Source organism: Zootoca vivipara, chromosome 13 (genome assembly GCF_963506605.1).
Source record: "Zootoca vivipara chromosome 13, rZooViv1.1, whole genome shotgun sequence".
In the NCBI taxonomy this organism is placed as follows: Eukaryota; Metazoa; Chordata; class Lepidosauria; order Squamata; family Lacertidae; genus Zootoca; species Zootoca vivipara.
Window position 1 is genome coordinate 33,649,809 of NC_083288.1, and position 21,233 is coordinate 33,671,041.

The window sequence follows — 21,233 nt, forward strand, 5'->3', positions numbered from 1 at the left end:
AACCACCTTACAGAGAAATTTGCATTTAACACAAGCCTCTGGGCAACATTCACTGTACTAATCAAATTACTCAGTAGATGTTTGGATTGCATGCTCTTGACATAAAGTTTTGGTTATAGGATCAGGTATGGGGTAGGAGTGGGAAGTCGTTGAGTATACAGGAAAGGAGATTGTATTGTCATGTGAAGGGGATTGGCATGATCAGATATTTTACCAGTTGCATCAGATTCTGAGATCTGTTGCCTGTAGCTTTAAGGGGTGGAAGAGGATGATGCAATTGTGGGTGTTGTTGAGAGTGTATATATATGTTGTCGCCCAAACGCCCTGTGAGAGAAAAACAGACCCACAGAGAAGACAGATAGCACTTTCAACTCCTGATTGTTGTCATTTCTTCCTTTCTTTTTCTCGGCTAGCTGTCAACAAAAGATCGGTCCCAGCATGTCGACTTCTTTCGTCCAAGTCGAGAAGCTACACCCAACGCCTTTCGAGGTGGAATACTTTGACCAGTATGATTTCTACAGCCTGACGGACAGATACAGCAGTAAGTGCCCTGCAGAGATTCTTAGGGTTGCCGTAGAAATTATGCTCTGGGTCCAGCTTGAAAAACACTGGCATAGATAAAGAAGAAACATATAGAAGGATGGCAGGGAACTAGGGGCAGTGTAAAACCGCCATGCTGAACAGCAAGCTGTGAGTTATCCCATGCAGAAGATTGCACCTCTGTTTGCAGCATTAAATTCTAACACCCCTGATTCCCTTCTCACAAATCCCCCACCCTAAAATTTGAATTCCAGCTTCACCCACATACATGCCTTGCAAGCCAAGTTTTTGTGCATCTTTAACCACTCCAGCTGGTTAAAACAGGTTACTGGTCTGTAATAGTATTTTATACTATTACTAGTCATTTTGTGGCTTACCTACAGCAAGGAGGGAAAAGGATGCCAATGGGTTAACAAATCAGTACTAAGCGAAGGCATCCTTGGATGTTGTGGGTCAGTCATGTGGTGTGGTTTTTCTTTATAAACAAACAGCTCCAAGTTTCCATTGGAATGGTCTTCACAGAGCGATGCATAAATGTGAATCACTCTGGTAGTGCCTGATTCACAGGATGACTGGCAAAGATCTACTGTCACTGCATGAATCACCTCTAGCTGTTCAAGTCTTTTCCTCCATGGGTGGAAAAGCAGCTAGAGGGTATGATTTAGAGCAGCAAAAAAATGACCCCAGGGGAAAGGGTTAAAGGGCTTATCTGTCCACCTAATTCCTCTTATCATCCAGGAAAACTGCATATGCAAAGGACAAGCGATAGCAGTTCACCTTTCTGGGAGAAACCTGCTTCCTATGCTAGGAGGGTGTGGTGAAAATAGCATTAGCTAAAAGCAGCAGAATCCTTACCCCTAGTAACACTAGAGAAGCAGATGCAAGCTAGTGCACGGCTGCCCCTCACCCTCAAAATAATTAGCAGTTTGGGGAAATTATAGTCCAACCTCCTGTGATGCAGAATACTATATTGTGTTTGGTTCCCCCAGGTGGCTCCTCCCGCAAAGGTCGTTCCAAGAAAGAGGCGGAGGATCACACAAACCGCCCGAGTCCTGGGGGCCATGAACGTAAGATAGTAGTGAAGCTGCAACGCACGGAGCAGAAACGGAAAGGGACAGCATCCAAGAAATGAAAAACGCAGGTGAGAGGCCTCGTCTGTGCTGCTCAACAAAATGGCTGCCCTTCTGCCAATGAAAGGACACCACCCAAAACGGCCGCCACTTACATGAACAAGATATATGTCCACTATTATAAAAAAGGGGCTGCCCCCTTATTTAAAGGCAGAGAGACGTAATCAAAAACAATGGGAGCAGTACAAATTTAGGGCGATACATATTTAAAAATCCCTTCACTTTTCACTACTGGGTGTGGATCAGGTGTCAAGCTAATTAATACACACACATTGGCCTCAGGAAATTGTGATGACAAATCTTTCCCTCACTCCCCCCCCCCTGCAGCTCTGAGTCTGGTCACAACACTCAGGTTCTGGACACAACGGCAACGGAGATAGATGAACGCCACAGAATGGTGTTTTCTTTTTGAGGAGGAACAAGGTCTACCGCTCGCAGCCAAATGAGTGACGCTGAAGACTGTCAAGATGACCGCAGCCCAGCCCCAAAACCAACGAGGATGAGACTGAGGAAGAGACTGCCGCAGCAGCCACCCCTCACACCTCATAAAGGCCAATGGAAGGATGCATATTTAAGCTCGGAATAGAAAATACAACCTTCCAAGCCTTTCCATTTGGGTTTGGGGTTTTAAAATTGTATTGCAAACTGCCCTGAGGTAAATTCACAAAAGGGTTATATGCAGTTGATATACAAATGTATCAAATAAACAATATACAGATTTTAGTATATTGCCTGGGGGTGGAAACTCTTCACCTGTTTACTTGCTGATATTTAATTGCCTATGTAAAAGTCTTTGCCCTTTTCCCAATTTTGGGGTGGTGGCGGTAGCTGGTGATCTATGAGTAGTACAACTGGAAGAATCATCGTGGGTGGCATGAATTCATAGAAAGGCTGCATCCACAGAGCATCAGAAAGGGCAGAAGGGAAGGCAATATATTCAAATTGCACACATCAAACCAATGTACTTTCTAGATTAAATAAAGATGTGTAACTGTTTTCTTGTGACACTCATTTGAATGGAGCTGGGCCAGGAAACATGCGGAAAAAGCAGAAATTAACACCAGGAGGGGAAGGAGCTACATGTCAGGATTAAAAGCTTCTGGGTGAAAAAAAGAAGCCAAGGCAAATTCTATAGTGAGCTTTATTAAATGTACCAACCTCCCCGCACCCACCCTTAGTGGTTATGTTTGCTGGAGCACATTGGGGAAAGAGAAACTTGTTTTACTGAAGTCCTAGGCAAGGGGTTCATACCAGCAAATTTTAAAATAGCTTCTAACAAGTACATTTTACAAATTTCAGGCTACAACCCTCCTCTTCCCCCTTCACCACCTTAGTACTAGTTCATGCCAACAAAAGACACAAAGCTTCAGGAAGTCATGAGGAGGAACCAAAATGGTGAGCTGATTAGCAGTGACACAGCCATAAATTCTGGCTCTTCTCCTTTCCTGAGGCAAAGCAATCTCTTGACAAACTTGGAAGTTGGTAGTTGGCATACATACCGTGTCCTGCCACTAACAGAGACTATTTTCTGTTTGTAGGGAGAGAAAGACAATTGAAATTGAACTCTTGCGCCCCTGTTCCATTGACTAGCGCCACCACAATCCCATTTGGGGATAGGGCTTGAGAAGTTGAAACCCCGATTGTAACATTTTTTGTGGAGCTGCGAGGGCAATTTAGAAACTCGAATTTGAACGTCTCTTAAGGCAAGGGATTAGAGAAAAATAGTTCATTCTACATTGAAATTTCTGATCCTTACAGCATGATTGGTTACTGCTACTTGCCTCAATATGTGGAGTATCTCAAAACAGATGGAAAGATCAGTCTCTCGTGGACCATCTTTAGCCATTTCATGAGGCACAGGTACAGAGATTACAACGGAGATGTCTGAGAATCAATGAATGCAGCTGAGGGACCCATATGAGGGAAATTAGCTGAGACAGCCCTTTTTCCCAGTACAAGTTATTTACAGGGGCCACTAGATGTGTGGGATGACACTCCCAGTATGCTACAATGAGTGCCGGAGACATTATAGCTTATATTAAAAAATGCAGTTATGGTGAGAATTCACAGCGTTAAGTAACAGCACAGGTACAAATGAGAGAGGACAGCGGTTATCGGCAAAAATGTCCCAACTTCCCCTCAAGAGCTGGTGTCAGTTGAAGGCACTTTGTAGTGTGAGACGGAGGATGACATGGGCATCTCCAAGTCCTAATGCAACACCCAGAGACGTTCAGAGGTATGAGGTATTGCTTGTCAAAGGAGAAGATGAAGACACAGAACTTGACATTTAACAGAGACAAAAGTCACCCTAAGGATGGGCCCAGGCTGGTCACAGTGGCAGTGATGCAGAGATGGTGCATTGCCAAAGGAGGGGAGTACCAATTAGGGTCATGAAGACAGGTGGTCTCCAGCTTACTGAAAATGATGTTAGTAGCCAGTAAAAGAGCATTATCAGCTTATAGTGTTGCCAATTAAAAACTTGGTTATTTAGGAGAGCGACATAGTTCAATCAGGTGCAAAAAGCAGCTGGGCAATGCTGCGGTTGCTCCCTCATGGGGCCACAGAAAAGGCCAGAGGCACCATCCCATTAGAAGTTAAGTGTAGCAGCCTTAGCAGGACTCGTAACAAGTGCAGAAGCAGGGCACCACTGGTGTGATTGATCCCAGTTCAGAAGAACACAGGGCGCCCACTCCTATCCAGTCAAATACAAAAGGGAACAGATGCCAAGTCAATAAGAAGCCAATGAAGTGGTGTTCTTAAAAAAAAAAACTGGCCCCTTAGGACGGTTCACAGTTGCTTTACAAATCTCTGTTCTCTGGAGTGACTCAGAGGGGAGAGATTTTAACGTGGCAGGGGATTGGCAGTCTCTTTGAATCCATTAGGGAGGGGTTTCAGCTCAGGTCCTGCTCGCCGATGCTTTGGCGAAGGTATTCCTCATAGAGCTGTCTCTGCAGAAAAAACAGAATTACTTGTAACCTGATACACTGGCCAGCCCCTTCTCCTAGGAAGGGTACCCCCAACCTACCATTACCCAGAATCCCACACAGGAATCATGAACCCTCCCTCTCCTAACCATGATCCTTTGGCACAGATGCCAAGCCCTGTGTCATAACTCCAAACCAAATTCCCAAAGCTGTCAACCTTTTTTTCTAGCACCACGTCCACTACGTAGTCTCGCCTGTCCTCCAGCTGCCGCTTCTGTTTCTTTGAGAGAGTAGGCTTTGTCCTAAACAAGAAAGGAGGAGGGGCACGTTAGTGTGGTGCATGTCTCCTCTGCACAAGGCTCCCTTAGTGTTAAGCCAAGAGAGCTTCTTACCTGAAAATGTAACTGGCCAAGAGCAGGAGGAGAATTGAGAGGCCGAGAAGACCAAAGAATACTGTTAAGGTTTGCTCTTCAGGGACAAGGCTCCACACGGAAGCAATTGGACGCTGAAAAATAAGATAGTGGGCATTAAGACACAAGAGTTTGTATTCACAGAGGAAATCATAAGAGCTCACATACTATTTGCTTTATTTTTTTTACTGAAAATCCAAACATTTTATGGCAAGGCAATCCAAATTTCCTACTGACAAAATTGAAATTCTGTGTCCTGCAAAAAATATGCAATATAAGCATGCATGCTTTAATTATATTTATCATCAAGTGTTCTAGGCGCTGCCCAAATTTATTTTGTTTGCTTTTAAAAGAACCACAGTTGTTGTTTTTCAAAAAACACAAAAATGAAAGAAAGAAAACTGGAATTCTTACTGCGCTGAATTCTGCAACCATGCTGCACACAAGCAAAATTATAGACTGCACACAGCCATAGTTATCTGTATCAAAGCCTTTGTGACTACAGGGTATACAGGGTAATGGATGCCCATTAAAAATAATGTGCACTATTAACTTGGCTCCATTCTTTTCAGTGGGTCTAGTCTGGGTAAAGCTTGGATACAACCTTCTGACTTATTTCTTCCACCCTCCAGAGATGCACAAGTGAAGAAAGAATGTGCATCTTTTCAGGCAATTTTCTAATTGCTCCTTTTAAAAGCTTGCTTCCAAACCTGTCTATCCTCTTATACATGAATGCTAAAATATGGCTTCCCCTCTCCGCTGCCCCTCCAAATGAAAGCAGAGATTCTGCTACACCAGGCATCCCCAAACTGCAGCGCTCCAGATGTTTTGGCCTACAACTCCCATGATCCCTAGCTAACAGGACCAGAGGTCGGGGAAGATGGGAATTGTAGTACAAAACATCTGGAGGGCCGAAGTTTGGGGATGCCTGTGCTACACTATGTTGCTTTTACACTGTGGATAATACATGGCTCCAGCCATAAACTTAAAAGTGCAATGGAGCTTAACTGAGGAGCATCCTGAGAAAGCATGGGAGAAATAGTGATTACAGGGCACGGAGGAGCAATGGGAAGCTGAACCGAGGGAAGGTAAGCAAAAAAAGCACTCACCATGGACAGCTCTAATGCCTGGCTTTGCTCTTCTCCCAATACCAAAGTCCAGAGTTGGCGAGCAAAGGCTGTACCAAAGAGCAAGGTCACGAGGAGAAAGATGGGCAGGAGGCAGCCTGTCAGCCCAATCAGTGCCCCCCGGAAACGAGCACGGAAATTGCTGTTTCTGGCCTCGCTGGGCACAGAGAGAGGAGAGAAAAAGAGCAAAACACATCTGGGAATGAGGAAGACCACTACAATGTACCAGGCACTCAAATCCTGCTACTCCTAATGCACTCAGGTGTGCATTTCTTGATTTCCTCTCCTATCTCAATTCACAATTTCTAGAGAAGATCTCTCCGGGCCCAAACACATGTTAATTAACTGCTCAATATCCCTCCCACATGCATTTCACTTCAGGGCGGCCAGGTGGGCTTGCCAACCCGCCTTTTCATCCCATAAAAACTTCACCCTCCATTCTTCCACCTGTGATTTGATGTGCTACCCTGCTCCCTGCCAATTGCTCCTCACAGCTGACCCCTTCACAGACTGACAAGCAGCTCCAGCTCTTATGAGGAATATGGCAACGTTCAAGACATTCATCTCCCGCTTCCCTCTTACTTGTCCTCTTCTAGCAAACGCTGCGTGGCCTCGTCGATGAGGCGGCAGTCCCGCTCCAAAGCGTTGAGTGTGTGCTGCACAGTTTGGCTGATTGTCTTCTCGATGGTTCGGCAGATCTCCTCAATCTGATTAACGCACCGGCTTGGCTGAGGGACAGTGTGAGGCTGGTTACACACACCACCATTCGTAGCCCATACAACATCTCAACTTTTCTCAAACACACCAAGGTGCAACTGTTTTACATATTTTCTTCCCCCTTCCCAAGGCTTTCCACCTTTTCGTTAACTTTACTTCATGGAGGCCTACCCCCCCCCTCTGAAATGGCAAAGGGTTGCCACTCACCTTATTAGAGTTGGGGATGTAGATTGTGGGCATATCAAACCCGCACTTATTGAGGCCTGGGCGCTTGCAGAGTTCCTGGACAATTTGCATCAGCACCCTCTGTCAGGAAAGAGAACAGATCAGAATCAAGAAAAAAGGGGAAGACCTTGTGCTGCTCTAGGCTGCTTTCCGTATTGAAACAGATATTCTATCTCCCCTTTCTTGACCATTATCCCCAAGACCTCACCCTGTGAGTACCTGTCTGTCACCTTCTGCACCCGCCTCATCAGCCTTGCTGAGGTAAAAATGCAGCTTGTCTCCGTGCCCCTCATTGAGCTTCTCCACAATGTTGAGAGTGCGTTTGCAAAGGGCCTGTCCCATGGGGTCAAAAAAGACCAGGATGAGGTCACAGAGCTGGCCTGGAAGCAAGACAGTGGTGGAAGAAGTGAGTTAATCTACAGTAAAAGATGCCTCATGCTAAAATATTATCCCTGCTGCCACTGTGGCAATGTGACATTTCTCTCTGAATTCTTGCCACAAAGCTTTCTCATCACTTGCAAAGATATTTTCACAAATTCTCCCAAAGACACTTATTACTAATTATGGAAGAAATCAGCAAAAACCTAATTAGGAAAGAAAACAGCAAAAAAAAAATCTATTTTCCCCTCCAGATTCCAACCACCACATCTTTGTACCCCAGAGTTTCCTTTCTTTATACCTCCAATCCAGTTCTCCGCACACAGGTCCATTTTCTTTTGAATACTAGCTTGATCCAGAATGGCAGTTCTTCCCGCTGCCATTTTCTAGATCAGGAATGGTGAAAGTGTGGCCCTCCAGGTGTCGCTGGACTCCAGTTCCCTTCAGCCCCAGATGGCACAGCCAATGGTAAGGGATAATGGGAGTTGATGTTCAATGACACCTGGAGGCTTACAGGTTCCTCATCTCTGCTCTGGATTAAGAACAAAAAGAAAGCCTGCTGGATCAGGCCAGAGCCCCATCTAGTCCAACACTCAGTCCTCACAATGATCAATCAAGATGCCTGCGGGAAGCCTGCGAGCTGAACCCGAGCACAATTCCCAGCAATTGGTATTCAGAGGCATAATGCCTCCAAAAGAGGAATTCATTAAGAGAATCTACAGCAGGAGACAACTCCATTCCCCTTATCCACACTGCTACACTCACCAAACCAGATAAGTGCCCCTTCCACATCAAAAGGATATTTCATGTCTCCGTCCACCAAGCCTGGTGTGTCAAGGAAAGTGACCAGGGGGAACTGCTTCTGCTTAGAGGTACAGATCTCAGTGCTCAGGTACTCTGGCACACCTAAAAGAAAGAGGGGAGGCAAAATTAAGACTCTGAAGTAGGCTCTTACCACTGGCAGATGCTAAGCACTGTGTCTGTTCTCTACCTCTCCGGAAAACAAACACCGTACTCCAAATCATCTACCCACTGTGGTGGTGTAACTTAAGGTGGCGGAGTTCCACAACACCACGTATCTCAATGATTTGATGGCATGATTTCAACAGCCACCCACAAATCCTGTAGATGCCAGTTGCCTGCCTTAAGGAACAATTCATGTCACCGTTTAATGCAGAGGTCCACTCCTTGCTCTGAATTGTTTGCAACTAACCTTTGAAACTCTGCAAGGCCTGGAAATGGGGGTACAGATGGAGTGTGGCATTACCCTGTAAGAGGGGGGGAAACAGAAGAGGTTAGAACATAGGATACTGTACTACAGTACAGATGGCATTGAAAAGATCAGACAAAATCATGGCCATAGGTCCAACCTATATGGTAATCGTGAATTCATTATTTAAGTTCTTCAGTTATTCCAGTTCGCCTTATCCACTAAACTGCTTATGATACTGTTACACATTTATAAGAAATCAATCTTTGTGAGTGTGGCACCACCTATACTTAGGAACTCCTTGCCTATTGATATCAGTAACTTCTACATCCTCAGTCCAGAGCACTGCAGGAGGGCAGTCATTTTCTCTTGGAGCATTGTGAATCAGAAAAGGAAATTCTCACCGTGAGAGATTCTCGCTTCCTTCCACTAGTGATGAAGGTGAAACCCTGGGTCTCAATAGCTACACCGGTTCGTTGAATGTGCTCCTCAACATACCTGCAGGAAAACATTGAAAGGAGCAAGATGTTTTTCAATGATGGAAATGTCATTTGATCCCATTCCCACCACAAAACTACCCTGGGTATCTTGTGGACAGCCAATATGAATGCCAGTCCTCTGGTACTCAGAATGTCCTGTCCAACCCATCAACTATCAATAATTCATAGCATACTATATCTTGCATAAACACCAAGGTGTCCCATGAAATGACACCTGTATCCTTTGTTACTGTGTATCAGTGTTAAGTAACCAGCCCTACAGACACCCCAATGCCTCCTATTCAGCAGCAACACCTTCCTCAAGTCATCAAATACTTAAGCTGCTGAAGGTAATGGGGCCCTTTATATGTCCAGCTGTCCTTTGTCAACAACAAATTGCCACTGTTTTTCATGTTGAATATATGCTATATGGTAATTTATATACCTAACAGGTATCTAAAGCCATTTGCCACTGTTGCTGTATGTAGGTTTTATTTTATTTGTTTTTAATCTTCAATTTTGGAAATGTACATCCAGTGGTTTTTTCCCTTTAAATTTTTTTGGGGGGGGCCCAAGAGAGTGGGGCCCTAAGCTATCGCTTATTTAGCTTATACATAAATCCGGCACTGCATGCACCCATGCCAACACACCCCTTGGCACGATACTCTGCTTCCAGCTCACTTGGGTTTGCCCAACATGAGTCTCTTAATGTCAGGGTCGTGGGTTCGAGTCCCATGATGGGCAAAAGATCCCTGTACTGCAGGGGTTGGTCTGGATGACCCTTGGGGTCCCTTCCAACCCTACCATTTCTATGAGTCCCTTTGCCCTCCTTTGTATATCCCTCTTCAGCTCACCAGTTGATAAAGCTGCTCTTGCCAGCGCTGTGGTTGCCCATCACCATGACAGTCACTTTGCGGCGTGGTGGGAGCAGAGTCAGGCCCAGGCGCTCCCCAATGGAAACCAGCCCTGGGAGGGGGAGGGGAAAGGTTAGCTCCTGCACCCCCCACGCAACCCTTCAGACGCACCCCATCCCCCGAAAGACACCCCTTGCCCCATCCCCAACTCTCACCATGACCCGGATGCACATAAAGCGAGTGCGCCTCCCGCAGGACCCGCTCGGTCACGGATTCAGACACACTCGCGGCCGCCGGGTTCGCGGCCTCGCGGGGCTTCCCACCCTTGCCCCCACGCATGGCTACCGGAGAGCGAGGAGCCAACGGAAACGGCAAGGAAGCCTGGGAAGCGGAGCGGAAGCAAGGAAACTACAGCTCCCGAAAGGCACTGCGCGCGCGTGGGGAAAGGGGGCTTGTCTTTCCCATAAGGCATCGCGCCCAGCAGGTAGTGAAGCCCAGACGTTGCCGCTCTCTTAAGTAGACTCAGGTGTACACCGCGACACTACAGTTCCCATGGGGCAACGCGGTCTGAGACGCCTATCAAACGAGGAGCGAAACCCAAAGGGGGTTCAGTCGTGATGGTTGTGTGCATAAACTTCTAGTTCCCGATTGCGGGTAGCAAGAACCTCGGTGTAAGAGGCAATACCGGTGGAAATAGACGCGGAGGTGGAAAGCTCGAACCAGGCAGCGGCAGGTGTTCCCTCTCGCTTGCTTAAAAATGATGTCCTCCACCCCCAAAAGATATTTAGCGTGGTGGGGCTACTTTTTAAAGGCATAGATTCGTGTGGTGCAGCTCTTCCCGACATACCGATGTAGGGAGCGCTACACCTTTTGAACCTGCGTCTGTTATGCCGCTTTTCACATTCCAATCCTATGCAGATTTAAGCAAGGCTAAAAGTCCATTGATTTTCATGTGTTTACCTCCCCTCAACATAGGATTATGTAACTAAAACTCTCAACAAGGAATATTTGCTGTAGAAACATACAACTAATTCTAGGTGTGCCATTGAACCGTCATTTTTATATATAGAGAGAGGCGTTGTAGGGAAATCTTCAGGTGTTGGCAAGGCAGATTTTAACTTTTTATATGGTTTTTAGCACATGGTTTTATGTACAATTGTTGTAAGCTGCTCCAATTTTTTTATGGGTGTTTGCTGTTGTGCCACACCAACTAGAGTGAGTAAAAATTTAGTGCAGCGTGCCAATATATTGGTCAAATGCCACAGTTCAGGACTGTCAGAAAATGGGGCAGAAGTTCTAGCATTACACTGTAATCAGGAAACTCACACACCCTTCAGGTCCGGGGCACCCCGCCCATTTTTGCCCCCAACATGACGGTTGTCTGCCAGGCGCTCAAAAAAACGAGTGGGACCACTTGTTAAGCAATCCAAAGTTCACAGGTGGAGTCGTATCTCCAGCTCTTAACAGGTACTTCTAAATTTTATGTAAGTCTTGTTACATATTACATACATCACTTGGAAGGGAGCCAAGTGGGCTCTTCCTGCTGAGAAATGTAAATTTTCTGCTTGAAGACTGCCAGAGAAAACAGGAGGCAAGCCTTGTCAAAAAAAAAATGCAAGGAAGTAAGAATCATTGCCCACCTTTCTCCATCATGGCCTTATCCTTCAGCAACAGACTGTCTTGCCATTTAGAGGGTTAAAGTGTGGAGAAACAGACTCTGGGCCTCCATATGTTGTTGGACTCCAATTCCTATCAAACCCTAGACAGCATTGCCAATGGTGAAGGGTGATGGGAGTTGTAGTCCAGCAACATCTGGGGGGGCTACAGGTTCCTCATCCCTGCCCTAAGGCAAGCAGAACAGCCGCAGAACTCCAGCCTATGGTCTCTCTTTTGGAAACAAGGAGGATTTCGGACCAGTGCAAATAGCACTTTCAGAGGAGGGGTTATTTGTGTTCTGTAAGGGCTTATTAGGGACCCAGGTGGCGCTGTGGGTTAAACCACAGAGTCTAGGGCTTGCTGATCAGAAGATTGGCAGTTCAAATCCCTGCAACGGGGTGAGTTCCCGTTGCTTGGTCCCTGCTCCTGCCCACCTAGCAGTTCGAAAGCACATCAAAGTGCAAGTAGATAAATATGGACTGCTCTGGCGGGAAGGTAAACGGCATTTCCGTGTGCTGCTCTGGTTCGCCAGAAGCAGCTTTGTCATGCTGGCCACATGACCTGGAAGCTGTCTGCAGACAAACGCCGGCTCCCTCGGCCTATTGAACGAGATGAGCGCCGCAACCCCAGAGTCGGACACGACTGGACCTTTACCTTTACCTAAGGGCTTATTCTCTGAACAAGGAGAAAAGCAAGCATGGCAACAGAGCAAGCCTGTTTGTTTATTTACTTTGCAAAAGCAAACAAAGGACAGCCACATATTCTAAAATGGAATAGGAACCATGCCCACAAAAATCACTTTGGGTGGGCCTTGCTTGTGGCTTCAGTCCTGTATTGTACTGAATGCAGATCAAGTCAGCACTCCAGGCCTGTTGTTGTGAAGGTCCTGATGTGGGGCATAGAGGTGTGTTTATAGCTCTGTGCGAAAGTTCAGGCCGCTGCCCTTCAGTAACTGAGCGCAGGCGTCATCTAGCCATTCACTCTGAGCGACTGTGAAGTGCTTCTTCCAGTTTCCGACAGTGCCTGCAGGTGGTAAACCAGGTCAGAAAAGAAAAACATTGACAGCCTGGTTTTGCCAGGTGCCTTTCCTAGGAGTCTTGCATTTCATACTCTGTCTTTATGGGACCCTGAACTTCTGCCACAATTGCAGTTCACTGCAGAGCATCTGGGAAATGTTCCAAAGCAAACACAGCCTGCTGAGTCTTGCTGTTGCCCTCCTAGCAAGAGCAGAACCACTAGGTAATTTCAGGTCCCATTACTTTAATTGTCTTACAGGGTTTGACCTCACCTAACAAATAACATTTCTCATCTCCCCAGCCCCCTGTTCTATGGTTGGCAATTGCTTCTACACTTCTGATATTGTCAAACAACAAGCCAAAACCAGTTCCTAACCCCAATAAAAAAAAAATAACTTATGGACTTTGCTTTTGCCCCATTTAGAATGTGACAACACTCCCTCCCCCTCCTGCAAATTCTCCAAACAGTCCCCTAAGGCCTGTTTTCTCTCACCTTTTCTCATGAAGGGTGACACAGTATGGTCCATGAGAAAGGAGGGCATGGTGCTGTAATTAGCCATCGGGTTTGCTTTCATGCTCTCAAACTTTGTGTGCTGCACAATCTGGTTCAGAACTGATTCTGGGAGTTCTAGGCCCATAAATTGGACCACTTTTCGGATTTCCCGGGCTGGGTCCTAGGGAGAGAAAGACAACATGGGAAGGAGGATTAGGCCTGTTAGTGATAGAGAGTTTACCATAAGGCACCTCCTTGGCTTTAGGGAGGCTGTGTCTCCTACTTAACAGAGGACAGTTCTCTAGCTGAAAGGCTGACTGGTCCAAGTCCAGGTGGAAGATGGAGAAGCACAAGAAAGGAGAGCAGGGGCCTCGAAGATGCCCATCAACTGCATCAGAACAGCAGACTGATCAAACACACAGGCCACCCGATTACAGTCTTCCTCACAATGGTGCGTTATAACTGTGTTGCTATTTAAATTACAGTAATTGTTTAAATAAGGGATGCGGGTGGCATTGTGGTCTAAACCACAGAGCCTAGGGCTTGTTGATCAGAAGGTCGGCGGTTCAAATCCCCGAGACGGGGTGAGCTCCCGTTGCTTGGTCCCTGCTCTTGCCCCCCTAGCAGCTTGAAAGCACATCAAAGTGCAAGTAGATAAATAGGTACCGCTACAGCGGGAAGGTAAACAGCGTTTCTGTTCTCTGCTCTGGTTCGCCAGAAGCAGCTTAGCCATGCTGGCCACATGACCCGGAAGCTGTACGCCGGCTCCCTCGGCCAGTAAAGTGAGATGAGCACCGCAACCCCAGAGTTGTCTGCGACTGGACCTAACGGTCAGGGGTCCCTTGACCTTGACCTTTTTAATTGTTGGAATATTTGCAACTATGCCTATACATCAGCATGTGCACATTGCATGCAAATAAATGTCCTCTTTTTCGTGATGCGTGTCCATTTTTGGAAATGCCTAAGTGCCCCCCTCACATTTGTTTCTTGCTAGACTGCGGCACTGCCGTCAGAAAGTACCATCTTTGAGGTGTGTGTGTGTGTGTGTGTGAGAGAGAGAGAGAGAGAGAGAGAGACCTTCTTACCTCTTTCATATCTTCATAAAAGAGGTAGAGGACTGGGTGACAGTCCTTGGCCTCCCACCAACCACGAACATGATCAGACCAAGAGCCCCAGGCAACTGCAAAGAAAGTGAACGTGGCATCTCAGATTCGTCTCACATCTTCCTCCCTCTGTCCTGATGCAGAGACTATATTTTAGTTATTTTTTTATTTTTTAACATTATATTTCTACATCGCCCTTCATCCGGGGATCACACAAAAATGCATAACATAGTAAAAAGCAAAAACAATACCACCACCACCCTTTCTACCTAATATCAAGGTAGGAAAGAATATAGTGAGGGGCTTTGCGGAACCACGCACCGTATTTTTTGCTCCATAAGATGCACTTAGTTTTTAGAGGAGGAAAACAAGAAAAAAAAATTCTGAATCAATGCCACTGTCGGCGGCAGCAGTGGAGGGGGGAGCAGCCTGATTTCGGGCTGCTCATCCCTCCACCGCCACTGGGAGCCATCGCTCCGGCGGCAGAGCATCCCTCCGCACGAGGGATCCCGCTGCCGTCCAGTGCCTTCGCTCCATAAGACGCACAGACATTTTGCATTCGGTTTTTAGGAGGGAAAAGGTGCATCTTATGGAGTGAAAAATACAGCAATTTTCTCCTTCTGAGGTACATTTATGTTTATGTTTGTTTTTAAATTTAAAAACTAATCTTCATCCGAAAGGATTGTAGCATGGAGGGCAATAACCACCACTGCACAGGTATCTCAGTAGGCCCATTCTCAGCATATCACTGAAAACTGAGCCCAGGGATCCTGGCCTCTTTCCCTGGCCTAAGGAAGCTTCTTGAGGGTAATGTCCTCTTTCCTCCCATCTCTTTGCCTCCTCCACTCACCCTTCCCAGCAATGAAATTCTCCAGGAACTCATTCCATGTTCCAGTCTCTGCCATTATCTTGCTCATGTGGTGGAAATGGAAATAGGAGACCACATTGTCCTTGGCATTTCTGGCCACATAAATGACCTGCAGAAATACATCCGAAAGAAAAGAGAATAGAGAATTCCAGGTGCCAGGACTCTCGTTCATCCTATCAGCTCCAATCTGTACTCATTTCACCAGCAGTTACCTATGCCTTGCTTTTAAACATTAAATGAAGTGATGGTTCTTAAATGGAAGCCCATGTGATGCTATTTTTATTAAGAATATTATTTGGGTTGGGTTGGAGCAGGCATCCCCAAACTGCGGCCCTCCAGATGTTTTGGCCTACAACTCCCATGATCCCTAGCTAACAGGACCAGTGGTTGGGGAAGATGGGAATTGTAGTCCAAAACATCTGGAGGGCCGAAGTTTGGGGGTGCCTGGGTTGGAGTGTGTGTGTGTGTGTGTGTGTGTGTGTGTGTGTGTGTGTGTGTATGTTCATTCATTCATTCATTCATTCATTTATTCATTCATTGCTCAGTGGAATGAAACCAGAAGCAGCCATACGACCAACCCAACAAGCACCTCATGTTTATTGTGCTGGTGTTTAATTCATTTTAGGGGAAAGAGGTATGAAGGCTCAAAGCTGTATGGAAGGACAAATTCACACAAGGCCAGCCCACTACTCAAAATATCGAAGTTTAGAATTTGAAATTATTCCGTGATAAAAGCAAAAGCAAGACAACGACGAGGGCAAAAAGAAGACACCCATGCTCTTGAGTCCATCCTCTCTTTTGGTGACAATTCCATATGATCATGGCTTAGTGCCAGAATATCAAAACAACAGGACTGAGATATTAACATTGGTTTAGATTAAACCTTGCCCTTTCATCAATCTCACCCTGGTGAATTATCCTGACCTTGCATTTCTGTTCCCAAAAAGAAGGGGGAAGGAGCTGAACCGGGAGGTGACTTTTGAGTATACGTGGAGAGGGCATCAGCTCTGCCTGTTCAACACCTGAAAGAACAGAGGGCACAATTCAGCCTCATGATGATAAGCCCTTCACTGTACCCTCACCGCTCTCTTCCCAAAAGTTAAGCAGCACCCACTACTCACCAGAAAGAAAAGGTTTTATAGGGGGCATCTCTATGAAGGGCATCCGCTCATAGATGGGTTTCTGATTACATTTCTCCAGGTCACCTTTATGCTGAACCATGCTCACTATTTGCTGGATCCAGGTGGTCCCTGCCAGAGGAAAATGGGAATCCAATGAAGACCTATGGGAAGCCCATAAGACATACCTCTTTACCCTAGTCTTTTACACTTAATTATGTATCTTCCTATATAAATACAAATTTAAGGCTGTCATCACACAGCCCCCTTTGGAGGATTTGTAGCGCTGCATCGTTACATAGATTTGCATGAAATCAGGGTGAAATAGGGGAGCAAACATGAAGGCAGGTTGCACAACACGAATGGCCATAGCACAGGAGTGAGAAGAGAGGAGCACAGAGAGGGAAAGTGGTGGTTTAAAACAGTGGCAGAAGTTTGAGTAAAGCAGGGGTGTCGAAACATTGAGAGGGATATTGGGTTTTTAAACTGCAGAGGTTTGGCTATAGCAGCGTTGGAGCCATACTGAGAGGGAAAAAGTAGTTTTAAACAATGGCAGAGGTCCGAGTAGAGTGAGCAGAGGGTGAAACAGGTAGGGGAGGGGCAGTTTAAAACAATATTCCAGTACAGAGAAAAGAGAGTTTCTAAAGGTTCTGTTGTGTTAACTTTTTGGTGCTTTGTGATTATTTCTTCTAATTAAAAATGTGTTTGTTTGTTTTGAAAACAACCCCTCACTGCTGCTCCATTCCTGCTTTACTCAAACATCTGCCATTGTTTGAGTGCAGTCAGAAGGGGAGATACAGAAAGGGAGGGGGGAAGGCTGTTTTAAACTTTAAATTCCTTAGCTGCCTCATGTGACAGAGATAAAGGATACAGAACCCTCAGGTATTCCATAGTACCGCCCTACAATGTACTTCACTCCTGCTTCCATGTGTTGTCTTCAACATGAAGTTCCAGATTCAATGCAGCAATTTAGAAGACACGTATTATTAATAAGCAGACACCCATATATGCACAAACATCCATCAGCTGAATTTAGTGTTATATGAATAAGCTAACGGGTGGCCTTGCTCTTAAGATTCTGTTCCTTTTAAAGATACCATAACCTAGATCATCATGTGGCGTGTGTGCAAAGTAAGCAGCAGAATAAGAGTGGGAAGGAGGCATGTCAATGGGGTTGGTTTGTGCACAAGGGCGAGCTGAAAAAGGAGGGAGGAGAAGAAAACAAAAAGGGGGTGAAGCTGATAATGATGTGTGTGTGCAAAGGGAGCTGTGAAAAAGGAGAGGATAAGGCATGGGAATGGGGTGGCCTGTGTGCAAGGGACAGCTAAGGAAAGGCAATGGGCAGAGGAGACAAAGAGAATGAAGGTGAAAACAGGGAGGCAAAAAGGGGAGCAGGAGGCCTGGGAACGGGGTTGAAACTGAAGGCAGGGGGATGAAAGTTTGCATAGGAGGGGATGGTGGCTACATAATTGGGCAGGAAGTGAAAAGAGTGCTTGGTAGTTGCAAAAAGTGGGAGCATTGTGGTGCAGGAAATTACCATGGGTTTTGGTTTGTGTGCAGGGGGGGGGGTTGCATACAAGGAGGCAGAGAAGGCATGGACATGGAGGTGAAGTTGGACACGGATGGAAAGCGGGGCTGCAGAACAGAGAAGTGGCTTCAGAAATAGGCTTAGGAAGGTGGAAAACAAGCTTAGTAGTTAGTAGTGGAGAGGGAAGAGGAAGCTCTAGGGGGTTAATGGGGGGGAATGGAAGAAGAGTTTGGATTTGATATCCCGCTTTATCGTGACCCTAAAGCAGGGGTCCCCAGACCACGGCCCGGGGGCCGGATGCGGCCCAATTGGCCTCCCAATCCGGCCCGCGACGACCCCCGCCGCCCGCTCTTGCGGCGCGCTGCGTGACGGCGCACTTCCAGATCTGGAAAAAAAATCGCCAAAAATCATTTCTGCGCATGCGTATGGGCCTCTCCCGACCCAGAAGAGGTCATTTCCGGTGCACTTCCGGGTCGGGGAGGTGCACTTCCGGGTCAGGGGAGGCCCATACGCATGCGCACAAACAATTTTTGGCGATTTTTCCGGCCTGGAAGCACGCAACCGCGCCAGTAAATGGGTGTGCGCATGCGCACTGGCGCGCACTCCCCCACCCTCTGGCCCACTGTGCGCGCACTCCCCCGCCCTCCGGCCCGAAGGCGGGTAGGTCTGAGGACCCCTGCCCTAAAGGGTCCCAAAGCTGCTAACATTCTCCTTTCCCTTCCTCTCCCACAACAAGCACTCTGTGCTTGTTTGGAGGTTCTAGCAGGGGAGCGCAGCTATCGTATACCCTTGACTGAAGAACGGTACACTCCTTCTATCTGGGATGGCCGTCCTCTTCCACCGAGCGCACAGCTTTGGGAGGGACGCACATGGAGCGGTGAGGGAGGAAGGGGACACCCGCCTGGCCAGCCAGATCAGCCGAATCAACCCTGGCGATCAATGGGGTGACAGATGCCGCAGCCAGATCGCCCTCACATCAAAAACTTATAAAAACACCCTTCTCAAAGAAAGCGGAATCTTACCTACTAGGAATATTAGATAATGATATTCCACAAGACAAAATAAATATTTACTTGTATGCATCAACAGCGGCTCAAGTAGTAATTGCTAAAGCCTGGAAAGAACCCACTATACCAACGATAGGATAGACAAATTATGTGAATACCTGCAATTAGCCAAACTAACAGATTTGATAAGACAAAATTCAAAAGATAAGACTAGGATGCAACGGGAGTGTTTAAACGAGTATTTAAGAAAATCAGGTATAGGAAATAACATGGTTATGCCAAGACTAACCCAGCAGGATATGAAAATAGGTGGAAAAATTTAAGGTGGAAAATTATTGTATATAAAGGAAAAATGACAATTTATTATCAAAGGACAGACCAGTAGAATAATGAAACACAATACTTCTGTGTAGAAGGTGGTGGAAGCATATATTGTTGTTTATTTTTTGTTTTTTCATTCTGGTATAGTTATGCGGCAATATATTTACTCTTGATCTTCTTTGATTCTCTTTTTTGCCTTTTTCTTTTTTTCTGTATAGATTATTCTTAAATCAATTAATTGTATTTTAATGTGTGAAATAATGTTTTATTCTGAGATATTAAAATAAAGATTAATTTTTTAAAAAAACAAAAAACCAAGCACTCTGTGAGGTGAGTGGGGCTGAGAGACTTCAGAGAAGTATGACTAGCCCAAGGTCACCCAGCAGCTGCATTTGGAGGAGCGGGTAAACGAACCAGTTCGCCAGATTACGAGTCCACTGCTCTTAACCACTACACCACGCTGGCTCTGTTATAGGTATGTAATTGTTATAGTCTTGTAATTGAAATTTCTTTTAAACTGTCTTTTATGCTGCCATTCAAATTAAGCACCACCATCATTCGTCCAGTGCCCCACCATCCCTTATCTTCCCTGAGTATCTCCCCTCTGCCGTGCTCAATTTTCCTTGTTTCCTCTTTATGAACCCCTCTACCTGCTTTAGGGTAAGTGCAGATCAGAAGGTCGTCAGGGCGGGCTTTAAAGCCCTGTATGGTACTCCAGTGCTTGCATAATATGCTGGGGAAAAGGACCCCTTCAATCTCCTCCAGGGTTGTGCGCTTGGGAGGCGTGGGGCCAAGATCTCCTGGTCCTGATTCAAGTTCCATCACCTGGAAACAAAAGATATTGTAGTCCAATATGACCCATTCCTTGTCCGTCACCCCCAAAGAGCTGGTGCTGTTTCCCTTACTGCCTTTAGGGCCAAATCCTAGTACGGTACGGGAATAAAACTTCATGCCCACCTACCAGCTCTCTGCTCAGACAGCTGCACTTCTCTCCTTTCTTCTGTCTTCTTCTTGTTTCCCGAAGTTAGTTCATGACCCAGGAATTGCATGTGCTTCCCCAGCTGAATTTTCTTGTATGCTTTGGCTCAGTCTCCACCCTAGATAATTTAACCCCTTAGCGTGTGTACACAGGTAGCAAAGCAAACCCAGGTATTTCCTGAACAGGCCAGGCTAAACTTTGCCCCACCACATTACTTCATACCAAGGGAAGGGCCTTCGACCTTTGATCTGCAGTTACTCAGTTCAGGGCAAGGAATCCTGCAAGTCTAGATAAGGAGATGTTGTGTCGGCTAGCTGGGCTCCTCCCTGCATGGGTGGTGGTGTTCACCCTCTGCCCCCTGCCCCCGTGGCAGGCACCCTGGGCACCAGCAAACCACGCAATGCCACTGCTTTGCCCCACTACACGCCACAATACCGTAGAAAAGGCTCAACCTTTGTTTGTTCAATTTAGAGCAACCCTCAAATATTGTTTGCTACTGTCCACCCCGTGGTGTTTTATTGTGGGCGTATTCTGCAATATGTTTTTAGTCTGCTTTGCTAGTTGTTCTGTGATGCTTTCCTGGCCATACCACATTATTGCTATCTGTAGGGGTGACGTATAAGCAGGTGGTGGAAATGAGGGAGAAATAGGACAGGTCACCCATTGTTAGTCTGTTGACGCTGCAAAAACCCCACAGCACTGCCTTGGAAATGTTTCGTTGCTCAGATAAGAGAGGAGCATGCAACAGAAATACGTTTGTTTTTCATAAACAAAGACCCTCTCAAGCACAAACTATGCGGGAAACCCATTTGCAACTGCCCCATTTAAGACCTAAAACAAGGTGGGGTACAATTTAAAACACCCAAATGTCATGTGGAGAGGAGGTGATCAATCTCTCCTGCTGCAACACAGCCTCCCCCCCCCCCGCCAGACTCACTTCCAGCATCAGCTGGTGAGGAAAGGACTTTATAGGACCGTGTGGATATGGCGAATGGTGGAGGAGCAGGCGCCAACAAACCCTTTCCTTGTGATCCTCTGGCGTTTGACCCACTCAATAGAGGTGAAACCCCTGCTATCTTTAAGGCTGTGTTCATATTGCTGCCTTAGAGCTCAGTGCTTGTGTTCATCAGTGCTTTTCACAGATCCTTAC

At 46.4% G+C, this 21,233-nt stretch overlaps 3 protein-coding genes across 6 annotated transcripts; 1 reads left to right on the forward strand and 2 right to left on the reverse strand.

The window, feature by feature from the left end:
• Positions 1 to 316: 316 nt before the first annotated feature.
• On the forward strand, positions 317 to 2,666 carry NUPR1 (nuclear protein 1, transcriptional regulator). Its single transcript, XM_035135780.2, has 3 exons — positions 317 to 541; positions 1,530 to 1,681; positions 1,998 to 2,666. The coding sequence occupies exons 1-2, from the start codon at positions 439 to 441 to the stop codon at positions 1,670 to 1,672; spliced, it is 246 nt and encodes an 81-aa protein (XP_034991671.1). The 5' UTR covers positions 317 to 438; the 3' UTR covers positions 1,673 to 1,681; positions 1,998 to 2,666.
• Positions 2,089 to 10,467, reverse strand: LOC118094963 (uncharacterized). 2 transcript variants are annotated; one of them, XM_035135775.2, is made up of 12 exons: positions 10,210 to 10,465; positions 9,995 to 10,106; positions 9,066 to 9,159; positions 8,665 to 8,719; positions 8,217 to 8,357; positions 7,293 to 7,453; positions 7,056 to 7,154; positions 6,714 to 6,859; positions 6,114 to 6,288; positions 4,987 to 5,099; positions 4,812 to 4,896; positions 2,089 to 4,618 (listed from the first exon to the last, which is right to left on the reverse strand). In XM_035135775.2, exons 1-12 carry the CDS (start codon positions 10,331 to 10,333, stop codon positions 4,562 to 4,564), a joined length of 1,362 nt encoding a protein of 453 aa, XP_034991666.1. In that variant the 5' UTR covers positions 10,334 to 10,465; the 3' UTR covers positions 2,089 to 4,561. The 2 variants fall into 2 exon arrangements, with proteins under 2 accessions (XP_034991666.1, XP_034991664.1); XM_035135773.2 differs by having other exon boundaries at positions 2,089 to 4,896; positions 10,210 to 10,467.
• Positions 10,468 to 12,339: 1,872 nt separating this feature from the next.
• On the reverse strand, positions 12,340 to 20,518 carry LOC118094971 (sulfotransferase 1C2). Of its 3 annotated transcripts, none has more exons than XM_035135790.2 (8): positions 20,066 to 20,506; positions 19,755 to 19,929; positions 16,252 to 16,380; positions 16,055 to 16,152; positions 15,113 to 15,239; positions 14,245 to 14,339; positions 13,160 to 13,340; positions 12,341 to 12,673 (listed from the first exon to the last, which is right to left on the reverse strand). In XM_035135790.2, exons 2-8 carry the CDS (start codon positions 19,924 to 19,926, stop codon positions 12,561 to 12,563), a joined length of 915 nt encoding a protein of 304 aa, XP_034991681.1. In that variant the 5' UTR covers positions 19,927 to 19,929; positions 20,066 to 20,506; the 3' UTR covers positions 12,341 to 12,560. The 3 variants fall into 3 exon arrangements, with proteins under 3 accessions (XP_034991683.1, XP_034991681.1, XP_034991682.1); XM_035135791.2 differs by having other exon boundaries at positions 20,062 to 20,123; XM_035135792.2 differs by lacking the exon at positions 19,755 to 19,929 and having other exon boundaries at positions 12,340 to 12,673; positions 20,066 to 20,518.
• Positions 20,519 to 21,233: the final 715 nt, after the last annotated feature.

Bases quoted from the DNA above. Each gene is read 5' to 3' on its own strand.
- NUPR1 (XM_035135780.2), top strand. From the start codon at position 439: ATGTCGACTTCTTTCGTCCAAGTCGAGAAGCTACACCCAACGCCTTTC. The intron at 542-1,529 runs GTAAGTGCCCTG...TGGTTCCCCCAG, and splicing joins CCTGACGGACAGATACAGCA to GTGGCTCCTCCCGCAAAGGT.
- LOC118094971 (XM_035135790.2), bottom strand. From the start codon at position 19,926: ATGGAACTTGAATCAGGACCAGGAGATCTTGGCCCCACGCCTCCCAAG. The intron at 16,381-19,754 runs GTAGAGGGGTTC...TTCCTCTGGCAG, and splicing joins CTGCACTTACCCTAAAGCAG to GGACCACCTGGATCCAGCAA. The intron at 14,340-15,112 runs GTGAGTGGAGGA...CTTTCTTTGCAG, and splicing joins GAATTTCATTGCTGGGAAGG to TTGCCTGGGGCTCTTGGTCT.
- LOC118094963 (XM_035135773.2), bottom strand. From the start codon at position 10,333: ATGCGTGGGGGCAAGGGTGGGAAGCCCCGCGAGGCCGCGAACCCGGCG. The intron at 8,358-8,664 runs GTTAGTTGCAAA...TCTTTCTTTTAG, and splicing joins GGCCTTGCAGAGTTTCAAAG to GTGTGCCAGAGTACCTGAGC. The intron at 4,897-4,986 runs GTAAGAAGCTCT...TTTCTTGTTTAG, and splicing joins TTGGCCAGTTACATTTTCAG to GACAAAGCCTACTCTCTCAA.